Genomic DNA, 24831 nt, shown 5'->3' with positions numbered 1-24831 from the left:
CCCCCCACTTCTTGAAACAAATCTACAAATCTATTGTTTGCAGTACAGTTGGTGACATTCACTACTTGTTTATGCTTAGGCATTGAATAAATTTCGGATTTCGTTTACTTTTTGAGCTCAGTTTGTGATGTGTTTACTAATTGTAAAGCTAGCTTCTGAAAAGCAAAGAGCATGTTATTGCATATTGATTTATGGAACACATACATTTATTTTCACCCAGGTGATGGTAAAACCAAGCAAGAAGCAAAACACTCCGCTGCCAAGAATCTTATGGATTTGATTAGAGAAGCTGGGAACCCAGACCGAGGATCAGTCCCTGTGGGTCGAGTTCCTCCTCTGTGGTATGTTGTTGTTACTTTTTTTTCAGTTAAAAATGTAGATATCAGAAATGTTTGTCGCAGACTTTTCGGTGAAGTACTGATTTTCAGTGTGGTATGAAATAGGATTAAACATTCTTAAAATCTACTCATTAATTTGTTTTATGGTGAGGTATGTTGGAAATATAAAAAAATAGGAGTCATATGGTGGCTAGTTAAACTGATATCAGTCATAACATTCATATGAAATTTATTTTCGGATTTGAGGTGTAAACAGTAGCAAAGCAAAAACTAAAAATGATTGAGAAATTTATCCTTTTAAAATATTCACTTCTGAAGTATGCATTCTCAAGTAGGTTACTTCACTGTCCACAATACATGAAAGGTTTGTGCCACACATAGCCACCAAATTTACATATTATTGTAGTCCCCACAGTAAATTTTAACATTGATGAATTAGATGAAAATAAGCTAGCCACTGCCAGATCTCTTCCTACACACACACACACACACACACACACACACACACACACTCTCTCTCTCTCTCTCTCTCTCTCTCTCTCTCTCTCTCTCTCTCTCTCCCCTCTCCCCACTACAAATTTGAATCAGTGAGCCTTTGCAGCCAATGCAGGGGTCCAGGCTGTGCTCAGTTGAAATCCTGCATCCCTGTTGATGAGATTATCAGCTGTACATATTCGTATTGCTTCCTTAATGACGCAATCCCAGAAAGATGATGCCGGGGGTAAGACTTTAGTCTTTTCAAAATGGTGCAAATGGCTCTGAGCACTATGGGACTCAACTGCTGAGGTCGTAAGTCCCCTAGAACTTAGAACTACTTAAACCTAACTAACCTAAGGACAACACACACATCCATGCCCGAGGCAGGATTCGAACCTACGACTGTAGCGGTCGCGCGGTTCCAGACTGTAGCGCCAGAACCGCTCGGCCACCAGTGGCCGGCTTAGTCTTTTCATGAATCATGCGATGTCCTGTATTTAGACAGTGTTCCTCAATTGCCGACTGATCCGGTTGGCGAAGGCATGTATGACGCTGATCTTCATCGCAGCATTCTTGTACTGTGAGACATGTCTGGCCTATATATGCTGCCCCCACATGGACAGGGAATCTTGTACACACCACATTTCCTCAGGCCAAGATCTTCCTTAGGAGATTCTTGACGACATGGCACCAAAATATGTCAAAAAGGCCAAAGTGATGGGTGTCTTCGTATCTTAATTCTGCTGCACAGATGGAACTCGCCTGGGCCTGAATGCATTACGTATCTCTCAGAATAACCGTTTTGTCAGAACACTGTCTCCAAATGTTGTATTCCACTCAACGGGGATACAGGATCAGATACCACATTTGCTCTATGAACTAACATACGTAATGCACTACCGCCTGCACATTCTTCGTGCACGTGTTCTAGAATTATGGCATTTATGTGCGGATACCATCAGTGGCTCCTAGCCACCAGCAAGGTTGAACCACCTGAAGATGTCAGATCATTTGTGCTGCCTATTAATGCGATCTACATCATGACGTTTAAGTTACCACCCAGTTAGAAAGTTGTGGCACTTAGATAAGATTTCTGATGCTTCTTCAGGACAGTGTCCCCTGATTACAGCAATAATACAATAGGCATTGGCTGATATGCATTGTACTACCCAGCCGTATCCATCTTCCAGCCCATATCTGGTACCGTGAGACTACCAGATATTAGGGCTGCTTCAGGTGGTGTGGTTGAGTTTATGCTCATTGTTCAGTTAACCACAGTAATCTCCACATGCCTTCAGCCTGATTGAGTTTCTTAGTGAAGAAAAACTGATGGAAACTGGCTACATTGTGTGTGTCCCTAGACTGTATTTTATTAACTGTTAATCTGTTGATAGTTTGTTCTACACATAATGTCTAGGTTCAATAACTACATGAGGAAAGTGCTTGGAAAAATAACTGAAACGTGTTTTCAAATAGAAAAGTACCACACAACTGCCACAAATCCATACTATAACAAGGATACATATCTGATGCACAGTTCATTGTACATGTTCATCTATTCCTTCACTCTTCAGTTCATTCATACGAAACACACCTTAGCAGTCAGTATCTGTATCGAACCAACAACTTTCTAATAAGAAGTCGCAACAGAGTCTGTTTGATGGTAGTCAAATGTTCACACAGTATTCAGCAATTAATTGTGAGGAACCAAAATATTACACATTTATTTAGTCATTATCAAACTAGTGTCTCTAATCAAAATGGTGCCATGTGATGTTAAGACAAGTAGCAAAAAAAAGGCAAAACCAAATAAACTTTCATAAACACGTTCAGAGCCACTCCTGGTACATTCTTACTTTCTGAAAATTAGATCCTGTCTCCTCGATACTTATCCCTTTTGCAGTCAGTTGTTTTGAGTGATGGATGATAAAAATGTCAAATATCTTTAAACTGCCGTGCAGTGTTCTACTTAAATTGTCTTATATCATGCTGCATTTGATTTAAAACTATGAAAAAATACCACTTACCCACAAAAGTATGTAATTTATTATGATGTACCCAGATTGCCATATTGCTGTGTTAATTGTTTACAAGTGATGAAATAAAAACATTTTTTTAAATAATATAAATTTGATTTTCTTTCTGTGTAATTAACTCTACACGTGATTTTAAAGAAAGCTCACTAATATACATAAAATCTATACAAATTTCCAAATAAAATGACATAGAAAGAATGAAATTTTAATATTATTTACAGAGATAATAATTGTAATAATTGGTACGTACATTACAATCTAACTGATGTATGTAGTTATCACCTAACACTTGTGTTTTCGAGCACAATACACTTTACCAAACCATGGAAATGCATTAGATGGTTTTGTGCTCCAGTATGAGGAGGATGTTGGTCTTTCATTGAGTCCCATATTCAGTAAGTGTGCTAATGAAACCTTTTACCTCGTCTGTCATGACATTCTTCCATTTTTTATATGAGCTGGACAAAGTAGCAGCATGTTTCAATTTAAATTGCGTAGATGAATGATTATTATTATTATATTATTATTATTATTATTATTATTATTATTATTATTATTTTTTTCTTCCTTGTGTGACATTTGAAATAAGGTCCGCAGCTCGTGGTCTCGCAGTAGCGTTCTTGCTTCCCCAGCACGTGGTCCTGGGTTCGATTCTCTATGGGGTCATTGATTTTCACCTGCCCCGAGATGACTGGATGTTGTTGTGTCATCTTCCATCATCATCATCATTCATCCCTATTATGGTCGAAGGAAGGCATGGGCAAACCGCCTCCATTAGTACTGCGGTGCAGGTCTCCCGCATTATTTCCGTATGCTCTGTCAAGAAGCATGGGACTTCATTTCCATTTCCAGTTGAGGTAATACAGTAGTGGAAAACAAATTGAAATATTCAGGTGCAGTAGATCCTAGTGATGGCATATGCTTTGGTCCAGGCGCCTCATGAAATTGATGTGGTAGCGGCTGTGGTGTTTCAGGTACAGTCACTTCAGTGTACTGCGTATTTTCCATTCTGTCTTCACTTTCCATCTATATTCCAGTAAGAACATCACTGTCACTTTCTGAACCCCTGTTGCATTCACAAAATGCTCTGTATAACTACTGTTTTGGAATAACTCACAAATTTCATTGTTGGACACATTTTTAAAAAACAAATTGCAAAAGTGAATGAAATATAGAAACTGAAAACATTGAACTTAAAGAAAAATGAAAACAATATGAAACAACTGTACTGCACAAAAACAAAAATGTCGGATGACATAACAAAATGTAGACAACTATTAAGAAGCATGATGTCAACAAACGAACAATGGAGTATCAGAGTTATAGATAGTCACTATTTCCCTGTAATGACACTCAGAAGTCGATAACTGTCAATGTGCATAGAAATAAACATGTTGAGCATCAGTACTGAGCATGCTAGTGACATCTAGAGGTAAATTTCACAAGCTAAACAAAAGCAATCAGGGTACCGATGAATCGGCGCTCTCACAGTACTGGCACCAATGTGGAGTAATGATTGATTGAAACTTTGACATTCAAAGTGTTAAGTCAAGGCAGACTATCTCCCAGCTCCAAAACAAGCTATCTCCTAAGTGAATGAGATAAACTGTGATCCATGAGCATTGTATTTGCACTCATGTAACTAGGTACGTCACCTGAGTCATAAGCCTTAAATAAACTAATGTATTTTGCCAAAAAAAAAATTAAAATAAAAATAAATTTGTTTATGAAGGACAGGATTAAAGATAGTATTTTCTTGGTGCAAATATCAGCATTTTTGCATTATGCCATTCACAAAGTGTATATGATGTACTCCATAATTGCACAATATCAGGTTCGTGATAATTCTGTCATAATCACTTAAGATTTAAAGATTCATTCTGCACAGGACTCTTCATTCACTCCTCCACAGAGTGTATAAGATGAAAACTTTTTATTGTTATACAGACAATATTATGAAGGATAGATTGCTACTCACCATATAGTGCATATGGTGAGATGCAGAAGGGCGCAACAGAGAGACTGTTAAACAAGTAGAGTGGGAGAAGGAAAGTGAGGGGCAAGGGGTACACTGGGATGGGAAAGCAACAACAGGAGGGAATAATAATGCAGCACCAGTGAAAGCTTACCTTGGTGAAGGCAGAGATATAATGAATATAGAGACAGCTGAGCAATAAGTAGACCGTTTTATTAACAATATCTACCTCCCAACATTTTCCTTTCACTGCCACAGCTGCTGTTGAGAGTTTGTCAAATGTCGCATGTCAGCTAAAGCAGTGGCCATGGCAGTGGATGTGTCATGCGTGCTAATTGTTATTTTTATTTTTTTTTTAAATTTATCAAATTGAGGAGAGGTCAGGCTTCAGGTGTTCATCCCACAGTTCTTTTAACCATTTCTTAGTTGTGGAGATTTTAGGTCATATAAGGTTCTGGTGTAGTACCTCTTGTCTCAGTTGTCAAGCTTTTGAACGGCTTTGTGATGTTGGGAGACCTGTAAGTTCAAATGGCTCTGAACACTATGGGACTACATCTGAGGTCATCAGTCCCCTAGAACTTAGCACTACTTAAACCTAACTAACGTAAGGACATCACACACATCCGTGCCCGAGACAGGATTCGAACTTGCAACCATAGCAGTTGCGTGGTTCCGGACTGAAGCGCCTAGGACCGCTTGGCCACTGTGACTGGCAACCTGTATGTTCATAACACAGATCAAGAGTGCACTTCAGCATTGTTAAGGGCCATTGTCAGGTATTACATTCTTGTTACTCTCTCTCCTTCCCTTGCAGGCACAAGTCAGAGGGAGGTGATAAAAGATTCATGCTCAAGTGACCACATCATGATTTGGATACTCATTTCAGACAGAGGATGCAAATAAGTTTAAATTTGTTATAAGGTGGGGCTTAACAGGTGTCAAATAATTGTGAAATATCACTGTAGATGGCCTTCACCCGTTTAGTTTAAAGCTCAGTGCTACCAGTTTCAAACAGTAGACCATTATCAAGGTGAAGCAAAGCTTAATCAGCGTGTCAGTACAACATTTGAAGTGAACAACTTCGATGTGGGTAGAAAAATATAGATTCTGTTTCAAAATAATCTCCAAAAGACAAAGATATGTAGAAATATGAAAAGGGTAGTTGATATTTACCATATAGTGGAGATGCTAAGTCGCAGGTAGGCACAACTAAAAGACTGTCACACAATAAGCTTCTGGCCAACAAGGCCCGTGTCAAAAATAAACCTACCTCTCTCTCTCTCTCTCTCTCTCTCTCTCTCTCTCTCTCACACACACACACACACACACACACACACACACACACTCACACTCACACTCACACTCACACTCTACCTCAATCCTGGCAGCTGGCTTCAGCTGCCAGAGACTATGGTCGTGTGTGTGTGTGTGTGTGTGTGTGTGTGTGCGTGTGCGTGTGCGCGCGCGCGCGTGTGTGTGTGTGTGTGTGTGTGTGTGTGTGTGTGTGTGTGTGTGTGTGTGTGTGTTTGAGAAAGTTCTTGTTGGCCAAAGCTTATTGTGTGAGTGTGTTTTTGTGCTATCTGTGACCCAGTATCTCTGCTATATGATGAGTAGCAACTATCCTTTTCATAATATTCTTACATTACATCCTGGATTTTTCACTATTTGAAGTAAATGTAGGAGATGCACACAAGCCAATCATACATTTTGTGTGCGTATCAAGTTGTTCACTTCAAATGTTGTTGTAATAAGTTGGTTACGCTTTGCTTTGGCTTGATAATGGTCTGCTGATCAAAACTGGTACCACTGAGCATAAAAATAAACAGCTGATGGTAATCTACAGTGAAGCTTCATGCAAGGAAGTCGCTGAAATTGGAACTGGGCTAGGCAAAACAGACATCGTACACCCAACAGGCTGTGTTCAAACAAAGGCAGCTGTGGAGAATGTATGGTAATAATATAAACACAACCACAAAGCTGTTAAAATGTCCTTATACTGAAGTCTTCTAGCCAACCTTTTCACTGATATGAGGTTTCTTTACTTTTTTAAAAAGAAGAAAACATAGTTACCTGAAAAACTTTGTTGGCAACAGATACAACAATGTTTGAATGCTCATAATACTATGGGATCAACTTGGGTACTCCTGTGTCATAGTAGTTCACTGTCTGGGAATGGAACCAGCACATGACAGTTGTCTTCAGCTCATCATCATTGTGAAAATATTGTCTAGGGTGCAAGAAGAAATGGAAATAGATGGGAGCAAGATCACTGGGGTAAAGTGAGCAACCCATGTCTCATCACCTGTGACATTCCTGTGGAGGAATTCTTTGCCATCATTAAGGTACTGCTGCAGAAATGTCAGTGAACCTCATAAAGTGATTCTCTTTGTGTTTAGGTATCAAGTTTTTTGGACACACACTCTTGAGCAGCAGCTGCTTAATGACAGTTTCTTGCAATGTGGATCGCAATATCTGTGGAAGATGCTAGTGAGATCAGTAGTCATGGAATTATGGCTTTCCGTAATGGACTACCTTTACAAGGTTGTCTTCAGTATGGACACTTTGACTTCAGAAAATTGTGTGCGCTAAAGATGCAGCAGGGCCATTCTGTGCAAAGTGATCTAATTTTGGAAAAAAGTTCCTGCATGACCATCGTGGATTTTGCTGAAATTTTTATTTGATCATTCGCACATGTTCCCAGTGAACATTGGAAAAATGTTTACTTTCACCAGTTTAATACTTGCAGAGATATAGTCATTTGTGTGACCCCATAATGCAAGTATCAACAGAGCCCCAGTGAGTTTTCAGCAACTTTGAGACATATCATCTCCAGCAATATTTTCTTGGAGGAAATAAAAATATACCATCTTGTACAGCTTCTTGTGCTCTCTTAAGCAAAATAATAATAATAAAAAAAAATCTTTGAAGGATGATTTGCATATCAATAATTTGAAGCAAAGTCAACTAAAAAATTATGTGCACAAAAAAATCTGAAGTTCAGCTTTTTGTATCTCAGAAAGTAATTACAGGATACACATGAAACTATGCACATGACAATGTACCAATACAAAGTTTCAGAATATAAAATTTCATTCTCCTAATATTTTCCAATAATGCAATAACTGAGGGCAAAGTTGACAATTTTTTAAAAATCCCAAAACGGCTATTTCTGATCAACTTTTACAAAAGAGTGTTCTGCAAACTCTTAAGCTGTTTTCATTAGAAAGGCCATGTTTTAAACCACCCAAAAACTAGATGTTGTTGTTGTTGTTGTTGTGGTTGTTGTTGTTGTTGTTGTTGTTGTTGTTGTGTTCGTCAGTCCTCAGACTGGTTTGATACAGCTCTCCATGCTACTCTATACTGTGCAAGCTTCATCTCCCAGTATCTACTGCAGCCTACATCCTTCTGAATCTGCTTAGTGTATTCATCTCTTGGTCTCCCTCTACGATTTTTACCCTCCACGCTGCCGTCCAATACTAAATTGGTGATCCCTCGATGTCTCAGAACATGTCCTTTCTTCTAGTCAAGTTGTGCCACAAGCTCCTCTTCTCCCCAATTCTATTCAATACCTCCTCATTAGTTATGTGATCTACCCATCTAATCTTCAGCATTCTTCTGTAGCAACACATTTCGAAAGCTTCTATTCTCTTCTTGTCTAAACTATTTATCGTACACGTTTCACTTCCATACATGGCTACACTCCATACAAATACTTTCAGAAACGACTTCCTGACATTTAAATCTATTCTCGATGTTAACAAATTTTTCTTCTTTAGAAACGCTTTCCTTGCCATTGCCAGTCTACATTTTATATCCTCTCTACTACGACCATCGTCAGTTATTTTGCTCCCCAAATAGCAAAACTCTTTTACTACTTTAAGTGTCTCATTTCCTAATCTTAATTCCCTCAGCATCACCCGACTTAATTCGACTACATTCCATTATCCTCGTTTTGCTTTTGTTGATGTTCATCTTGTACCTTCCTTTCAAGACACTGTCCATTCCGTTCAGCTGCTCTTCCAAGTCCTTTGCTGTCTCTTACAGAATTACAATGTCATCGGCGAACCTCAAAGTTTTTACTTCTTCTCCATGGATTTTAATACCTACTCCGAACTTTTCTTTTGTTTCCTTTATTGCTTGCTCAATATACAGATTGAATAACATTGGGGATAGGCTACAACCCTGTCTCACTCCCTTCCCAACCACAGCTTCCCTTTCATACCCCTCGACTCTTATAACTGCAATCTGCTTTCTGTACAAATTGTAAATAGCCTTTCGGTTCCTGTATTTTACCCCTGCCACCTTCAGAATTTGAAAGAGAGTATTCCAATCAACATTGTCAAAAGCTTTCTCTAAGTCTACAAATGCTAGAAACGTAGGTTTGCCTTTCCTTAATCTTTCTTCTAATATAAGTCGTAGGGTCAGTATTACCTCACGTGTTACAACATTTCTACGGAATCCAAACTGATCTTCCCCGAGGTCGGTTTCCATCAGTTTTTCCATTCATCTGTAAAGAATTCGCGTTAGTATTTTGCATACGGTTTTGAAACGCAAGCATGTAAGGCCCTAAAAAATAATGACATAGTGGAGGTGCATTGAAAATGGGCTCGCATTGCACTGGTACTCAGATTAAATCTGACATCCTTTATTATGTTGTACAGTTGTTAAGTACCCTCTGTGGAAGATATCAAAAGCCCTGATGACCAGAAAATGATGGAATAAAGAATCCAAAATAGAATAGTCTCTCTCTCTTTATTTACTGTAGTAATTTGAGGTAATCACATTTGAAGATTTAAACAGTGAAAACTGCAGATTGGAGTATAAAGTCTGGTGGAGTGTGCAGGGAGTAGACTGCCAACAGATTCAGTGTCGAGGGGCTGTGGCGCTGCGGAGAAAGATGGATGGCTGCATTGGCACAGAGCGGCACATGGAGGATGGAAGATATGGGAGACAACAATAGGGAGGAGGTGATATGACAGAGGGCATGGAAACTGTTGGGTGGAGGGTGTGGGGACAGTATGTTACTGTAGGTTGAGGACATGATAATTTCATGGGCAGAGAATGTCTTGTAAGGATAAATGCCATCTGTGCAGTTCAGAAAAGCTATTGGTGGAGGAGAGGATCCAAATTGCTTGGGCAGTGAAACAGCCATTAAAATCAAGTGTTATGTTCAGCTGCATGCTATGCCACAGAGTGGTCTACTTTGCTCTCTTCTCACAATTTGACGGTGGCCATTCTTCCTGGTTTACAGCTGGTTGGTAGTCATACGAATATAAAAGGCTGTGCAATGATTGCAGCAGAGCTGGTGTTTGACATTGCTGCTTTCTCAGTTGTCCTCATTTCTGATGGGTTAGGATATGCCCGTGACAGGACTGGATAGGACAGGTTCTGCACCTGGGTCTTCCACAGGGATACAATCTGTGTGGCAAGGGATCAGGATTTGGAGTGGCGTAAGGATGGACTAGGATGTTATGAAGGTTGGATGGGTGATGGAACACCACTTTAGGTGGAGTGGGAAGGATTTTGGATAGGATGTCCCTCATTTCAGTACATGATGATAGTTAATCAAAGCTCTGGCAAAGGATGTAGTTCAGTTTTTCCAGTCTGGTGTGGTAATGGGTGACGAAGGGGCACTCCTTTGTGGCTGGTTCATGGGGATGGTGGGAAGATTGTGGTGTAGGGGGGAAATGGCACAGGAGATCTGTTTGTGGACTACCTACTGTCATTATGGTTAGGCATAGTGCTGTGGTCCAAGACAGTGGTCATTTTGTGTGTGTGTGTGTGTGTGTGTGTGTGTGTGTGTGTGTGTGTTTGGAAGGCCCTTTGGCTGAAAGCCCACATGTGTAGCAATCTTTCTGTTGTGCTTTCCTCGACACAACATATCCTCTGTATGGTGAATAGCAATCTACCCTTTTCACAATACTGTCCATATACGTGCGTGTTTTTTTCCCTAGTGGTAACCAAACCTAGGTAACTAACAGAGCAGTTCTGTTCTAAATACGTTTCTCCACTCAATTTCCAGCTTGGTACAACAACAGTAACACAATTTTCAAATGAAAAGGCAGTCCATGTTGCAGGTTTGTGTTTTAAAATTGACGCATTTTGCACTAGAAACACATCTTGAGAAGATCTGTGAATTAATAACATACATACATACATACATACATACATACATATACATACATATTAATATAATAGAGGGAAACATTCCACGTGGGAAAAATATATCTAAAAACAAAGATGATGTGACTTACCAAACGAAAGTGCTGGCAGGTCGATAGACACACAAACATACACACAAAATTCAAGCTTTCGCAACAAACTGTTGCCTCATCAGGAAAGAGGGAAGGAGAGGGAAAGACGAAAGGATGTGGGTTTTAAGGGAGAGGGTAAGGAGTCATTCCAATCCCGGGAGCGGAAAGACTTACCTTAGGGGGAAAAAAGGACGGGTATACACTCGCGCGCACACACACACATATCCATCCACACATATACAGACACAAGCAGGCATATTTAAAGACAAAGAGTTTGGGCTTTGTCTTTAAATATGTCTGCTTGTGTCTGTATATATATATGTGTGTGTGTCTGCGAGTGTATACCCGTCCTTTTTTCCCCCTAAGGTAAGTCTTTCTGCTCCCGGGATTGGAATGACTCCTTACCCTCTCCCTTAAAACCCACATCCTTTCGTCTTTCCCTCTCCTTCCCTCTTTCCTGATGAGGCAACAGTTTGTTGCAAAAGCTTGAATTTTGTGTGTGTTTGTGTGTCTATCGACCTGCCAGCGCTTTCGTTTGGTAAGTCACATCATCTTTGTTTTTACATATACATACATACACATACATACATACATACATATCACATAAAGTTGTGTGACTTTGAGCCTTCCAACCCCTGCTATATAGCTATCGACTTAAGAAACTTATAAAAAGAACTTGCTTTAGGCATGTAAACTGCACTAGCCAAAAAGTAGACACTGAATGGAGCATAACCATAGTCATCAGATATAAAAACGGAAGCCTGAGAGAGCAAATAAATTTCTATAAAAATTCATTCTAATACAGATTACTGCTCAGATGGACTTTCTGTACTGAGAGGTAATAATAGCACTCACCAAATCATGGAGAAAACTAATGAGAGGATGAACTTGGGGTCTACAGGCATATTGCACAATAATAAATAGTAACTGTGCTATACAGAGTGTTGGTTGTGACAGTGAGATGCATACTTGTCCATCTCGAATGACCAGCTGATCATAAGTGCCCAACGATGGTGCTAGTTGTGCCAGGTATGTGGCCAACATTTACATATTGAAGGATAAGTAAAAACAATGGTACAATATAGTGTTTAGATTACATAGTTCAAGTAAATTAATAGTTAGTAAATAGTGCCTTAATAGTAGTGAAAACAAATATGAAGTTGAAAATGAAAGGAATTGGCATGAGGTCATAATTGTGGGTGACAAACAGCAATCGTGCTGGTAGGTACTTAACCATAGAGGAACCGGGTACTGAAAATTTTTGTAAAGCTGTCATAGTGTTATAAGAAATTTTGTTCTTAATGACAAGTTGCTCATTGAGACTCAAATCTTCTGAATGCTTCAGAAAGTTCGTTATTTCAGTTTCCTCTTTTACTCTTAGTTGCCATGTGAAGGATTTGTGAAGAATCTGTTGTTGGTTCTTGTCTACTAACCATTAGGTGCTCTGCAAATTATTTTTCTTGCTCACAAGAATGTGTTCTAACCACACATCCTGTTTGTCTGATGTATGCATGAGAGCATTGGGCACATGTTAATTTGTAGAGCTCAGAATTAACAAAGTGATCTCTACTAGGCAGTCCATTGTGATAAACTGATATTGAACCCATTCCCTGATGGAATAAGTGTGTCTAACCCCATCCTTCTTAGGGAGACCTGAAAGCTTGTGTGATATGTTAACGCACAAATGGCAAAGTGATGTAAGATTATGAGAACTGTGAAGCCTGTTATTTATATTGGCTTATTTCGTGTGGTGCATCCTATCTGCCAGACTGACTTTATAGCCATGTGATATATTTCAAACTATCCATTTCAAGTTTTAAAGATTCGTGATGTATTGGAGTACTAGTTGTTGATCAGACATGGACAGAAAGAAACTGTTTATGAGCTGCACGGTGACATGGGGCTGCATGGATTACAGAATCACTTGTAATGGGTTTATGGAAAATGTCATACTTGATGTGCCCTTTTACTAATTCAAGGTTTAAATCCAAATACCTCAATGATTTACTACTGGTGTTCATGCGTAAGATGATTTAGTCTGGAGTGCAATTATATTAAGCAGAAATCTCACCTTGCACAAAAAGTAAGTTACTGCTGTAGATATATGAATGTTGATGTTTTTTCAGTTATGAATGTTGATGTTTTTTCAGTTATGAATGAATGTTGATGTTTTTTCAGTTTTAACCATCCGGTTGAAGATGTAATTATACTCTCGTAGTTTGGAAGGTAGGAGACGAGATACTGGCAGAAGTAAGGCTGTGAGGACCGGCTGTGAGTCGTGCTTCGGTAGCTCAGATGGTAGAGCACTTGCCCGCGAAAGGCAAAGGTCCTGAGTTCGAGTCTCGGTCAGGCACACAGTTTTAATTTGCCAGGAAGTTTCATACTCTCGTAGTTATTTTAGGCTTGCATCCTAAACTATCTTTTACACATGAAGTAATGGAGCCCAGTCAGTCAGTGAACTGTATAGATTTAAACCTTCGGTGAGTAGAACAGTGCGTTAAGAGGGTGTGTACGCCCTGGAACAACCGAGAAAAACCCGGGAATTTTTTCTTCCTGGAGAAAACCGGAACAATGGAATTTTTTAGAATTTGATTGCTAAGAACTAATAGTCTCACAAAGAATGTTACTGTATCCCACTACTGCAGAATTATATTGCAGCAATAAAACATGAATGAGAGAAAGAAATAAAGTAAAACTTCAGAGTTGCAAGGGAAATGCGCCATTTGCAGTGAAACACACTGCACACGTTAGCACCTGCCAACAGCAAAATGTGTTAAAGGCCTTAGGATGAAAGACAATGCAATATTTCATAACAACAAACTGTTTGCGATGAGCGTGATGTCACAACTGTTTACATTAGCTTCGTTTGAGCAGTTGCCAATGAGCCCATGCGCCAGTGCAGTTGAGTCTCGTATTAGCAGTATGTTCTCCTACGTCTGGCTGCTTGAAGAGTGGCTGTTGGCTGTACCGGCCGTAGCAACAAGCAGCTGGATGCTACCCGGAAAAATTCTTCTGGCATGCAGTGTTTACATTAAGTGATTTTGCTGTTTCCTCTTCGTTCACAGCTCTCAAGTCAAATGAAAACAAAACAGATTTCTGTGGCCGGGAACCATCAATTGAATTAAAATACATTCACATAATTATGGAAGACTAATATACATTATTAGTTTAAGTTTTTTGTTTTATTTTATTTCCAGGTTTTTGACAGTTGGGCATTACGCGCCTTGCACAAGGCATGTTTTCATCTTCTGGCACTTAAGGCATTATGCCATAATAAAGAACCAAACATGAGATAATGCAGGACTGGTAGGCCAAGAAACTTTACATGCCGAAAACCACACTGAAAAGCTTAATATCAGGTTGGGGCCTACTTTGTTGTTAATCTGTACATATGAATGGCCACATCAAGCGGAATTACGTGTTTTAGTGTGGTGTACAAAATTCCATTACTCTTGGAGTCCTGTTTCTTTCATGACGTAATGTAAGATCTCTTAATGCTTTAAACGTACGAGCATACAGGCTTCCTACGTCATCATAGCTGCATACGCGCAGTAATGATTATTTTCTGGGATCATTGGCAACTGCTGAAATGAATATGTTTCTAATAATTCACGGGAAAATATTGTGAATGGTGGCTTGAAAAGTGTCACTTTCAATGTAAACTTTCTTTGATGCATGATGAATTATGTTGCGTATGAGAATGTGCGATGAATTTCTTAAATCACATTGTGTTTGACTCTCATTTAAAACTTAACTTTTTGAGGATCAGCCACTTAGAAGAATTTCGAGCACAGAGAACTCGACGTTTATGTCGTTAAAATTTTACGGGGACATCTTTGTGTAACACGCGCATAAAAGGCCAACATCATAAGTGAAAGCTTAGCTTTTCTTGTAGCTTATTAATCTGAGAGACAAATATTATATGAGAAAGCTTAGGTTTTCTTGTGCCTGCACTATGTATATTAATTGAAACCATAAACTTTTCCTATTTGTGTGGTCACGCTAGTGATGTTGCTATTGGGTGACTACATCAGTTGCCCCATGCTCTGAATATCTGCTGTGATTGGCTGACAAGATAGTGACATCTGCTATGACTGGCTTACAAAATCACATCGCAATCTCGATTTCAAAGCTTCGGAAACTAACGTGCTGTGTTTGGTCGAATTTGAATTAATGGTTTTGTAATATGAAAATATGCAGTGTATTTGTTGCTGCAAATCAAATATCTGTCCTGTTTTTCCGCTAACGGTAATTTATTAATGTGCTGGGAGTTTAAAGCCGGTGCATAAAACCTTAACCCTTCAAATGATTGGTATGTTTTACAATTGCAAGGGAAAGTAAACTGTCACTTAACATGGAAAAATTGCATTTTCATCCAGGAGAAAGTGTATTTTTAACCAGGAAACATACGGGAATTGTTTTTCCTTGTCAGCGTATACACCCTGATTAAATATGACATTTTTTGCAGACCCATAAGGAGTGATCCTCATGTCACCCTGCTGCTCATAAACACAGGTTATTTTTGTCAGTGAGTGATCATGTGACTAGTATTCCACTAATTCATGAATTTTTAAAACTTGAAATTGATCATTCGAAATATATTGCATGCAACTCCAGCCTTATAGACAGGATGCACTGCTTGAAATTAGCCATTATGAATAGTAAGCTCCACAATACATCTGAGTGTACGTATATCACCATACCATTTGTGGGTAACCCATCATACAGGCTTGCAAGTCTCCTTAAGAAGGATGGGATTAGAATCTCTTATTCCGCCTAGGCTTGGGTTCAGTATCAGCTTATCGATAATGAACTATGTAGCAGAGATTGTTTTGTGAATTTAGGAGTCTACACATTGACATGCACCCAGTGTCCTCGTGCATACATCAGGAAAACAGGATGTGTGGGTAGAATGTGTTTTCGTAAGCACTTACTTACTTCCTGGAATCAGGCTGTGAAGAATAATTCCTTGTTTGCAGAACATCTGATGATTAGCAGGCTTGAACCAACAATAGATTCTTTACAAATCCTTCATGTGGCAACTAAGTGTAAAAAGTTAACTCTAATAGAGGACTTTGAAATAACAAATTTTTGAAGCATTCATAAGATTTTAGTCTCATTGAGCAACTTGTCACTAAGAACAATAATTTTGTTGACACAATGATGCCAGCTTTTGAAAAATTTCATTACCCGGTTCCTCAGTGGCCAAGCAAATATGTAAAAGATTGATACATACCAGGCACAACTAGCAGCACTGCTTGGTGCTTACAATTAGCTGTTCATTCATGTTAGATCAGTACGCGGCTCGCTGACACAGCCAACAGGTGCATAGTGCGGTTATTGTTTAGTATTGTGTGATATGCCTGTTCACTGCAAGTCCATCAGCACATAGATTTTCTCCATGATTTGGTGAGTGTGACTGACTGTTACCTTCCAGTTAGGTCCTCCATGCCCATATACACAGAATTTTCATTCCAGACGTAAACTGTCATAGAAGGAATTTTTACAAAAAATAGTTTCTTTTCAGGTTTCCATTTTTATGTTTGATGATTGTGGTTACGCTCCATTCAATGTTTACTTTGTGACTAGTGTGGTTTACGCTGTCTAAGGCAAGTTCTTATTATAATATTAGAAAGGAAAATGCCTCCTAAAGTTCTGCAAAATTATATTTATTTGGTCACGAACCAGCTTTCGGCTTCACTGGTCATCACCAGGTGACAACTGAATATCACAAACAGATAAACATGATGTGCGTCTTACCAGGTATTATTTGTATAGAAAATACAGAAGTGACAAAATGCTTACATAACGAAATATTACAATAATTATGTTAACCAAGAAAGCGGTAAACAAGAATTTTATGTAGAGAAACGTGTAACAATTGTTGAGAAATAAAATGAATTTTCAGTTTGAATCTAGTATTTGTAACAAAAACTTAATTTAACAACGGGGAAAATGGAAATCATACACTAGGATGGCATTCTGTGTCCTATGTTTGTTGATTTCCATTATTTTCAGTAGGGTCAACCCCCCCTCCCCCCCTCCTTCTTGAAAGTTCATATAGCCTAACTGCCACAGCTCTGCCTGGACTGACCAATATACACTTTTTCACACTGCTTTTTATGTAAACCACTCTGTGCAAAAGGCTGCATTTTATCTTTAGTACTGAATAAAAATTTTGATATGTTATTGGACAATGGAAAATCTAGAATGGAATAATGTCAATCTTACAAAAAGGGTAGTTGCTACTCACCATAAAGTGGAGATGCTGAGCTGGAGATAGCCACAATAAAAAGACTGTCAAACAAAGCTTTCGGCGTAACAGGTCATCATCCGAACACACACACACACACACACACACACACACACACACACACACACACACACACACACACACACACAGGCCTGTTTGGCCAAAACTTTGTTTGACAGTCTTTTTCTGTTGTGCGTAACCTTGACTCAGCATCTCCACTATACGGTGAGTAGCAACTATCCTTTTCATAATGTTGTTGTTGTGGTCTTCAGTCCTGAGACTGGTTTGATGCAGCTCTCCATGCTACTCTATCCTGTGCAAGCTTCTTCATCTCCCAGTACCTACTGCAACCTACATCCTTCTGAATCTGCTTAGTGTATTCATCTCTTGGTCTCCCTCTAAGATTTTTACCCTCCACGCTGCCCTCCAATGCTAAATTTGTGATCCCTTGATGCCTCAGGACATGTCCTACCAACCGATCCCTTCTTCTAGTCAAGTTGTGCCACAAGCTCCTCTTCCACCCAATTCTATTCAATACCTCCTCATTAGTTATGTGATCTACCCACCTAATCTTCAACATTCTTCTGTAGCACCACATTTCGAAAGCTTCTATTCTCTTCTTGTCCAAACTATTTATTGTCCATGTTTCACTTCCATACATGGCTACACTCCATACAAACATTTTCAGAAACGACTTCCTGACACTTAAATCTATACTCGATGTTAACAAATTTCTCTTCTTCAGAAACGCTTTCCTTGCCATTGCCAGTCTACATTTTATATCTTCTCTACTTCGACCATCATCAGTTATTTTGCTCCCCAAATAGCAAAACTCCTTTACTACTTTAAGTGTCTCATTTCCTAATCTAATTCCCTCAGCATCAGCCGACTTATTTAAATTACATTCCATTATCCTCATTTTGCTTTTGTTGATGTTCATCTTACATCCTCCTTTCAAGACACTGTCCATTCCGTTCAACTGCTCTTCCAAGTCCTTTGCTGTCTCTGACAGAATTACAATGTCATCGGCGAACCTCAAAGTTTTATTTCGTCTCCATGGATTTTAATACCTACTCTGAATTTTTCTTTTCATAATATTGACAATATATAATATTGATACGTTATTGGTATTATAAAATGAAGGCCTCCAACTGCGAGACTTTTTTGCAACACTGTCTGAAATGTTGCCAAGGTATGGAATTTTCCATCAGGCTTTGACACTGTTGAGTGATTGCTGTTGCCCAGAGTATGGAAATGGTGTAATTTTATTCATTTTCTTTTTTTGTAGGATATTATCGATCAGAGCAGAGCTATAAACATAGCAGGAAGCGATTTGTGTGATGGTTTGTAGTTCTTTTTATAAGTTGCGTAAGTCAGTTGTTGCAGGGGTTGGATAGGCTCATGTTCACAACTTTATGGAACACAGAGGTTATTGGTAATTTACAGAAATTCTGAAGATGTGTGGTTAGTGCAAAACATGCCAGTTTTAAAATAAATACCTGCAGCAGCAACTGACTTTTTCAACAAACATAAAAAGTTGCAAGGAAACCTTTATTTGGTTCACTTTACCAGTTGAAACTGTTGAAACCAGTAAAGTGAACCAAATAAAGATTTTCTTGTGCATCTTACGGTAATTTTTATCTCAGTTAAAATATTCTGTAGCTGGTGAACTACAGCTGTGACTGTTCTGTTCTAGTTACAAAGAAAAAAAAGTTATATGGGTACTTACTACTTAACAAGGAGGCATAATTATTTGTCATATTCATGACTTTTAAACAGAATCAGAATATCATTCACATAAAGTTTGTAGTATACACTTTTGTCATTCATTATATTATACTTTTGGAAAAACTAGTTCCCTAGATTGCCTGTTTTATTTCTGATAAGATACCTGCTGAGCTAGTACCCACTGAGAGCCCATCTCTTTGATGATAAATTTTCCAATTAAATTCAAAATTGTTGTAACTTAGCATTAAGTCTAGTACTTCATCAGTTCGACGACTTTGCCTTCCTTATTGTCAGCAAGTTATCCTTAATAATCTGTAAACATTCTTTTATAGGGACATTAGTGTACAAAATGGTAGTTTCTAAAGATGTTAGCTTTGCATCATCTGGTATTTTAAGATCTGTCTTTTAAAATTTTGAAAGTTCATAACTGTATTCTACCAGAAAGAAGCTGAAAAGCATATGCTTCTTTTAATTTCTTATTCAACTCTTTGTTCAACTCTTAATTTGGAGAAGTAATGTTATTAACAATTGGTCTGAAGCAGTTTTCTGTTTCTGTTTTTTCTTTCAGACCTAAGTACAGTTGTGTGAACAACTGAAACTAGTTACCAGATTTAACTTTGTGTATTGTTTGCGATCATAGAAAGTTCAGAGATTTTGTATAAAATTTTTTAAAAAAAGTTTGAGAACTATTCCACAAAATTTTGGGAGCACTGCCGGATGTTTGTAACTTCTTGCCACAGTATTTCGGCACAGTCTTCTGGCCATCTTCAGGTGATACTGGTGAAAACGCACTAAGCTCTGGCATTTAAGGCCCCGCCAGCACATGCATGGTGGATTCACTTGGCTTGCGCATGTGGCACTTGAATGGGTTCACTTCTGCTGCGCCGCACGCCCTCTGTGGTCAAAACTTGCCGCATCAATATCAATACGATTGTCTACCTGCGGTTTCATGACAAAACTATGCTGGCTATGGAGGACGCAAAGTTTTTCTATTACTGGATTCCATGCCAAATTCAACTGAAAACCACTGTCTCAATTAATAAGACTCACTGCCAGACAGTCATATTTCCATGGATTCATTAATAATAGAACCCTGAAAGTTAGACGTATGGGCTACAATTTTTGTCTCTCATGTAATTCATTACATGACCAGTGGAAATACAATGTTCGGCGATGGCAGGCTAAAGGAGGCGAGTATGCTGCTGATGTTCGACATTGCGATCCTGTACAGTACGCATTGATTGCCCTCTATAAGATTTGCTACATTTGCACAGAATCCTGTAAACACCTGCCTTGTGCAGCTATAGGTTGTCTGACAGATCCCAACAGTGATGAAATGTTTGCAGGAAGGCGAAAGATTGCTTTCACCTTATATTTTCATAGTATTATGCTTATTTGCACTAAAATATTACCAGTATATGGTAAACAGGCAGTTGTTTCGAAGGTCTCTTCCTCTTCTTTGCTCTGTCATTTACAGGTCTACAGCGCTCTCTCCACTTGCTAGGACGAATAACCATTCTTAAGAAATACAGTCTGCAGGTGTTCCATTTGCAGATTATCAGTGTCAGAGATGACGTGGGCTCAGTGAATCAAGGTCTTTAAAACGCCCATAGTTTGTGCCGGATGGTGGCAAGTAGTGGCTTGCAAGTAAAGGTCTGTGTGAGTGGGCTTTCTATATACTAAATGGCAAAGTGTTCCATCGCTCTTGCGTCACACCAATACGTTTAAAAATGGCAGGAAACTCTCCTTCTCCACCATCATAGTAAATTTTATGTTTTCTTGTATGGATTTCAGATTTTGAGGAGCGAGCGCTTGCTTCAACCACTTTTAAACCAACAGTATTTTGGCGATATGTTGTTGATACATTTATAGTTCGATCTCATGGTTTGGATCGTCTACTAGAGTTCCTACAACATCTGAACTCCGAACACGAAAACATAAAATTTACCATGGAGTTTGAGGAGGAGGAGGAGGAGGAGGAGGAGGATTTCCTGCCGTTTTTAGATATCTTGGTGATGTAAGAGCAATGGCTCACTTGACCATTCAGTATATAGAAAGCCCACTCGCACAGACCTCCTTCGCTGCCATTGCTGAACACTGTATCTCCACTGGTCATGTAATGAATTACAGTGAAACAGAAATTGTAGCCCATACTTCTGACTTTTGGAGTTCTATTATTAATGAATCCGTGGAAATACAACTGTCTGACAGTGAGTCTCTTATTAATCGAGACAGCAGTTTTCAGTTGAATTCGGCATAGAATCCAGTCATTGAAAAACTTTGTGTCCTCCATAGCCAGCATAGTTCTGTAATGGAATTATGGGAAGACAATCAAATTGATGTCAATGTGTCGAATTTTCACCACAGAGGGCGTGTGACGCACCAGAATCAAACGCGCTCAAGTAGTGCACACGCAACACCAGGTAAATCCATGATGCGTTTGCTGGCGGAGTTTAAATACCAGAGGCTCAGTGCATTTTCACCGGTATCACCTGAAGATGGCCAGAAGAATCTGCACTGGTATATTGTGGTAGGAAGGGTGAGGTCTTGTCCATTCGTCGCTAATAGGGTGCCTATGGAATGCGGCGTTCTCGGAATGCATTGCAACAATTTCAAACAAATAACCTTAGTAGTTTTATTTCAAGAAAGCGAGTTGACAATACTTTCTTTACAGCAAATGTCGCTACCGGGAGGTGACATGAAACAGTACAGTTCTTGGTATACACAGAGTCCAAGGAAACACTTGATACTGACAGCGTAGCACTAACCACATTGCAGACTCGGGTCAATCCTGTGCGGCTGAGGCTAGTAGGAGCTGCGTTTATATCTACATCTACATCTACATCTACATGATTACTCTGCAATTCACATTTAAGTGCTTGGCGGAGGGTTCATCGAACCACAATCATACTATCTCTCTACCATTCCACTCCCGAACAGCTCACGGGAAAAATGAACACCTAAACCTTTCTGTTCGAGCTCTGATTTCTCTTATTTTATTTTGATGATCATTCCTACCTATGTAGGTAGGGCTCAACAAAATATTTTCGCATTCGGAAGAGAAAGTTGGTGACTGAAATTTTGTAAATAGATCTCGCTGCGACGAAAAACGTCTTTGCTTTAATGACTTCCATCCCAACTTGTGTATCATATCTGCCACACTCTCTCCCCTATTACACTGTTGTAGGGGGCGCACCTGGCGCGGTCCAATTCTGTGCACCATTGGTCACCAATTATACACAGCCTTCTCTGCCCTTGCGTGCCACCTCTTCATATCAGTGTTTGTGGTTACGCCAGAACAGGAAGTTACAAACATCCGACAGTTCTCCTGTAGTTTTGTAGGACAATATGTACTCCGGGAAAGTTTTAAATATCACAAATCTTGAGAAAATACTTGAGATTGCTTTCTACGTTTCCTGATACCTCCGGTATTGCAATGAATACTTCACACCACTGGTTCGTTGATACAGTTCAACGAAGCACATATTTAAGTGGCAATTAATCTTCGATTTTGTGAAAGTACGAGGCTAGTTTGGTATGTACTCTAGAATTCTGTGTACTCTCTGAACTCCATTTTAAACTTCTAAGCATTTTTTCCATTGTTTGCAGAGCTGATGCCTTCACAGCTTGTAATACATATGTTTTAATTGCAGTTTCAAAATATGCACAGTCCCCTTTCAAGAAACAAATACCCTAATAATATTTCGGTTTCTGTTATTGATTCAAAAAGTTACGTCAAACTAACACCTTAATCATAATTTCAGATATGTTCCCTGCAGACTACTGTTGGTATGATTAAGAACTATTGTATCTGAAGTGACAGTTTGCAGCACATATTCTCTTATCACATATCATTGTAAGATGTTTATGCAAGTAGTATCTTTGTAAGACTGTTATTGAAGTTCTCTATCCAGATTGTTGTTCATACCTATAGTCGAGTATGCGTAAGAAGTAGGCAACATTGTTATTAGCTTTCAACTGCAAATTGCAAACAGCTGCAGGAGAAAACAGTAGCCGTCTATAGAGACCCGGTAACATTGAGGTGTTGGTTGCAATAGAGGTGTTTCCAAATTAAGTTAAGTGATTGAGGTAGGCACTTGAAACTGCGTCACCACACCCACTGCAACTATGAGGGATCTTTTTACGCGACTTGACAACAGAGTTTGTTAGCAGTTGTTTTCATGCACATTAACTTCTTAAGTACATGAAGTATTAAATTATGTGATAGAATTGCTAGCCAGTGTTTACCCACAGGAGGTGAGATATTCAGCACTGCTAATAGACACATAATAATAAAAGTAGAGAAGTACCCTAGATTTTTAAAATATTAGTTCCTTACTCATGGAGGAGAGAGTGATAGGTTGTAGAAGGTTAAAAACAAAGGGTAGGTCACTTGGACTTCAGGATGAGACACCACTTGTAGGGAGGAGGGGGAGGAGGAGGAGGAGGAGGGGGGGGGGGAGACAGTGATAAAGGGAAGGTGTCTGAGAGATGGTGGTCTGAGAAAGTATACTGGTCACTACTGTGCCATCTTCAGTCCAGAGATGATGACAGAGGAAGAAGTAAAGCTAAATTAAGAGGAAGAAAAGTGAATAGTATAATTAAAAGCCATGAGGTGGGAAAAAGAAAAAGAAAAAAGGTGGAGATCGAAGATGAAAAATCAAAAGCAGTAAGGACAATAATCAAATATGACCTAATAACATATAAAATATATGGATAAATGTAATGGAAAAACAGACTATGATGATGTTAAAGGGGGGGGATCTGGATGTGTTGGAGGGCAAATTTCCATCTCTCTAGTCCAGGGACACCAGTATCTTGTAAAAGGGTCCAGGTTAGCTCCTGTGGTGTTGCAGGCTCTCATGTGCCTGGAGTTGTACTGTAAAACATGTCGAGCAGCTGAATACTGGATATCCCAAAGGCAGACAGTTTTTCTATGCCCAACAGTGTATGACTTCTATCACCAGCAGCTGTTTGCTCATGGTGCTCGATATACTGAAGTGAGTATGTCATATTAGAAAGAAGCAGATTTAAATTTCTGTACCTGTATTAGAATTTTATGCTACCATCTGTGGCCCCATTTTTTATTACATTTGTGTGTTCTCCATTCTTTCTTTATTGTACCATGGTGGTTTGTGGCAACAATTTATCTTTGTTGTTTGAGTTTTATTATTCATCTCTTTTTGTAGTGTCATTGAAATAATGCTTCTGCTTGCAGTCTGATCTCTCTCTCTCTCTCTCTCTCTCTCTCTTTTTTCTTTTTTTCGTTCCTTATTTTTATATGCAATGTGTTTTTGTATGAATGTGATATTTCTTTCTTTTCCTTTAGTGCACCAGTACTGGTAAGTCGTCAGGTGGACATTGTATACAGAGAGCAACGAAAGTTCCAGAGTCCACATTTACAGGCAGTGCCAGTCTTTGAAGACTACCGTGAAACTTCTCCTTTGCGTAATCAGCCACTCCTTGCACTAAAAGGGAAAGAAGACAGGGATAGATGCTCTTCTGCTGAAAGAGTTTCTCGTCCCATAAGTGAAGCAACAGAATGCAGTAGAGAGCCAATACCATTACCCTCTGTTGAAGACTACTTATGTGGACGTTTCCAGGATCAGTTGAAAGTTACTGGTGAGTATCTCCACACTGTGTTGTGACAGTTAGTTTACTGATATTATTTTTCTCTTTTCTTTTAACATTATTTTATTCCTTATTTATGTGCAGTGTATTTTTGTATCAGTGTGATACTTCTTTCTTTTCCTTTAGTGCACAAAAACTG

At 39.1% G+C, this 24831-nt stretch overlaps 1 protein-coding gene across 1 annotated transcript in view; it reads left to right on the top strand.

Moving 5' to 3' along the window:
- Positions 1-220: 220 nt before the first annotated feature.
- LOC126230413 (RISC-loading complex subunit tarbp2-like) overlaps positions 221-24831 on the top strand; it is a gene marked incomplete at its 5' end in the record, with an annotated part of 54005 nt that continues 29394 nt past the window's right edge. The window contains 2 exon segments of the mRNA XM_049942404.1: positions 221-341; positions 24391-24683. Of these exon segments, the coding sequence (XP_049798361.1) occupies positions 221-341; positions 24391-24683 (414 nt within the window).

The sequence above is a fragment of the Schistocerca nitens genome, unplaced genomic scaffold (genome assembly GCF_023898315.1).
Source record: "Schistocerca nitens isolate TAMUIC-IGC-003100 unplaced genomic scaffold, iqSchNite1.1 HiC_scaffold_385, whole genome shotgun sequence".
NCBI lineage: Eukaryota > Metazoa > Arthropoda > Insecta > Orthoptera > Acrididae > Schistocerca > Schistocerca nitens.
This window is presented reverse-complemented; position numbering and strand designations above follow the sequence as displayed.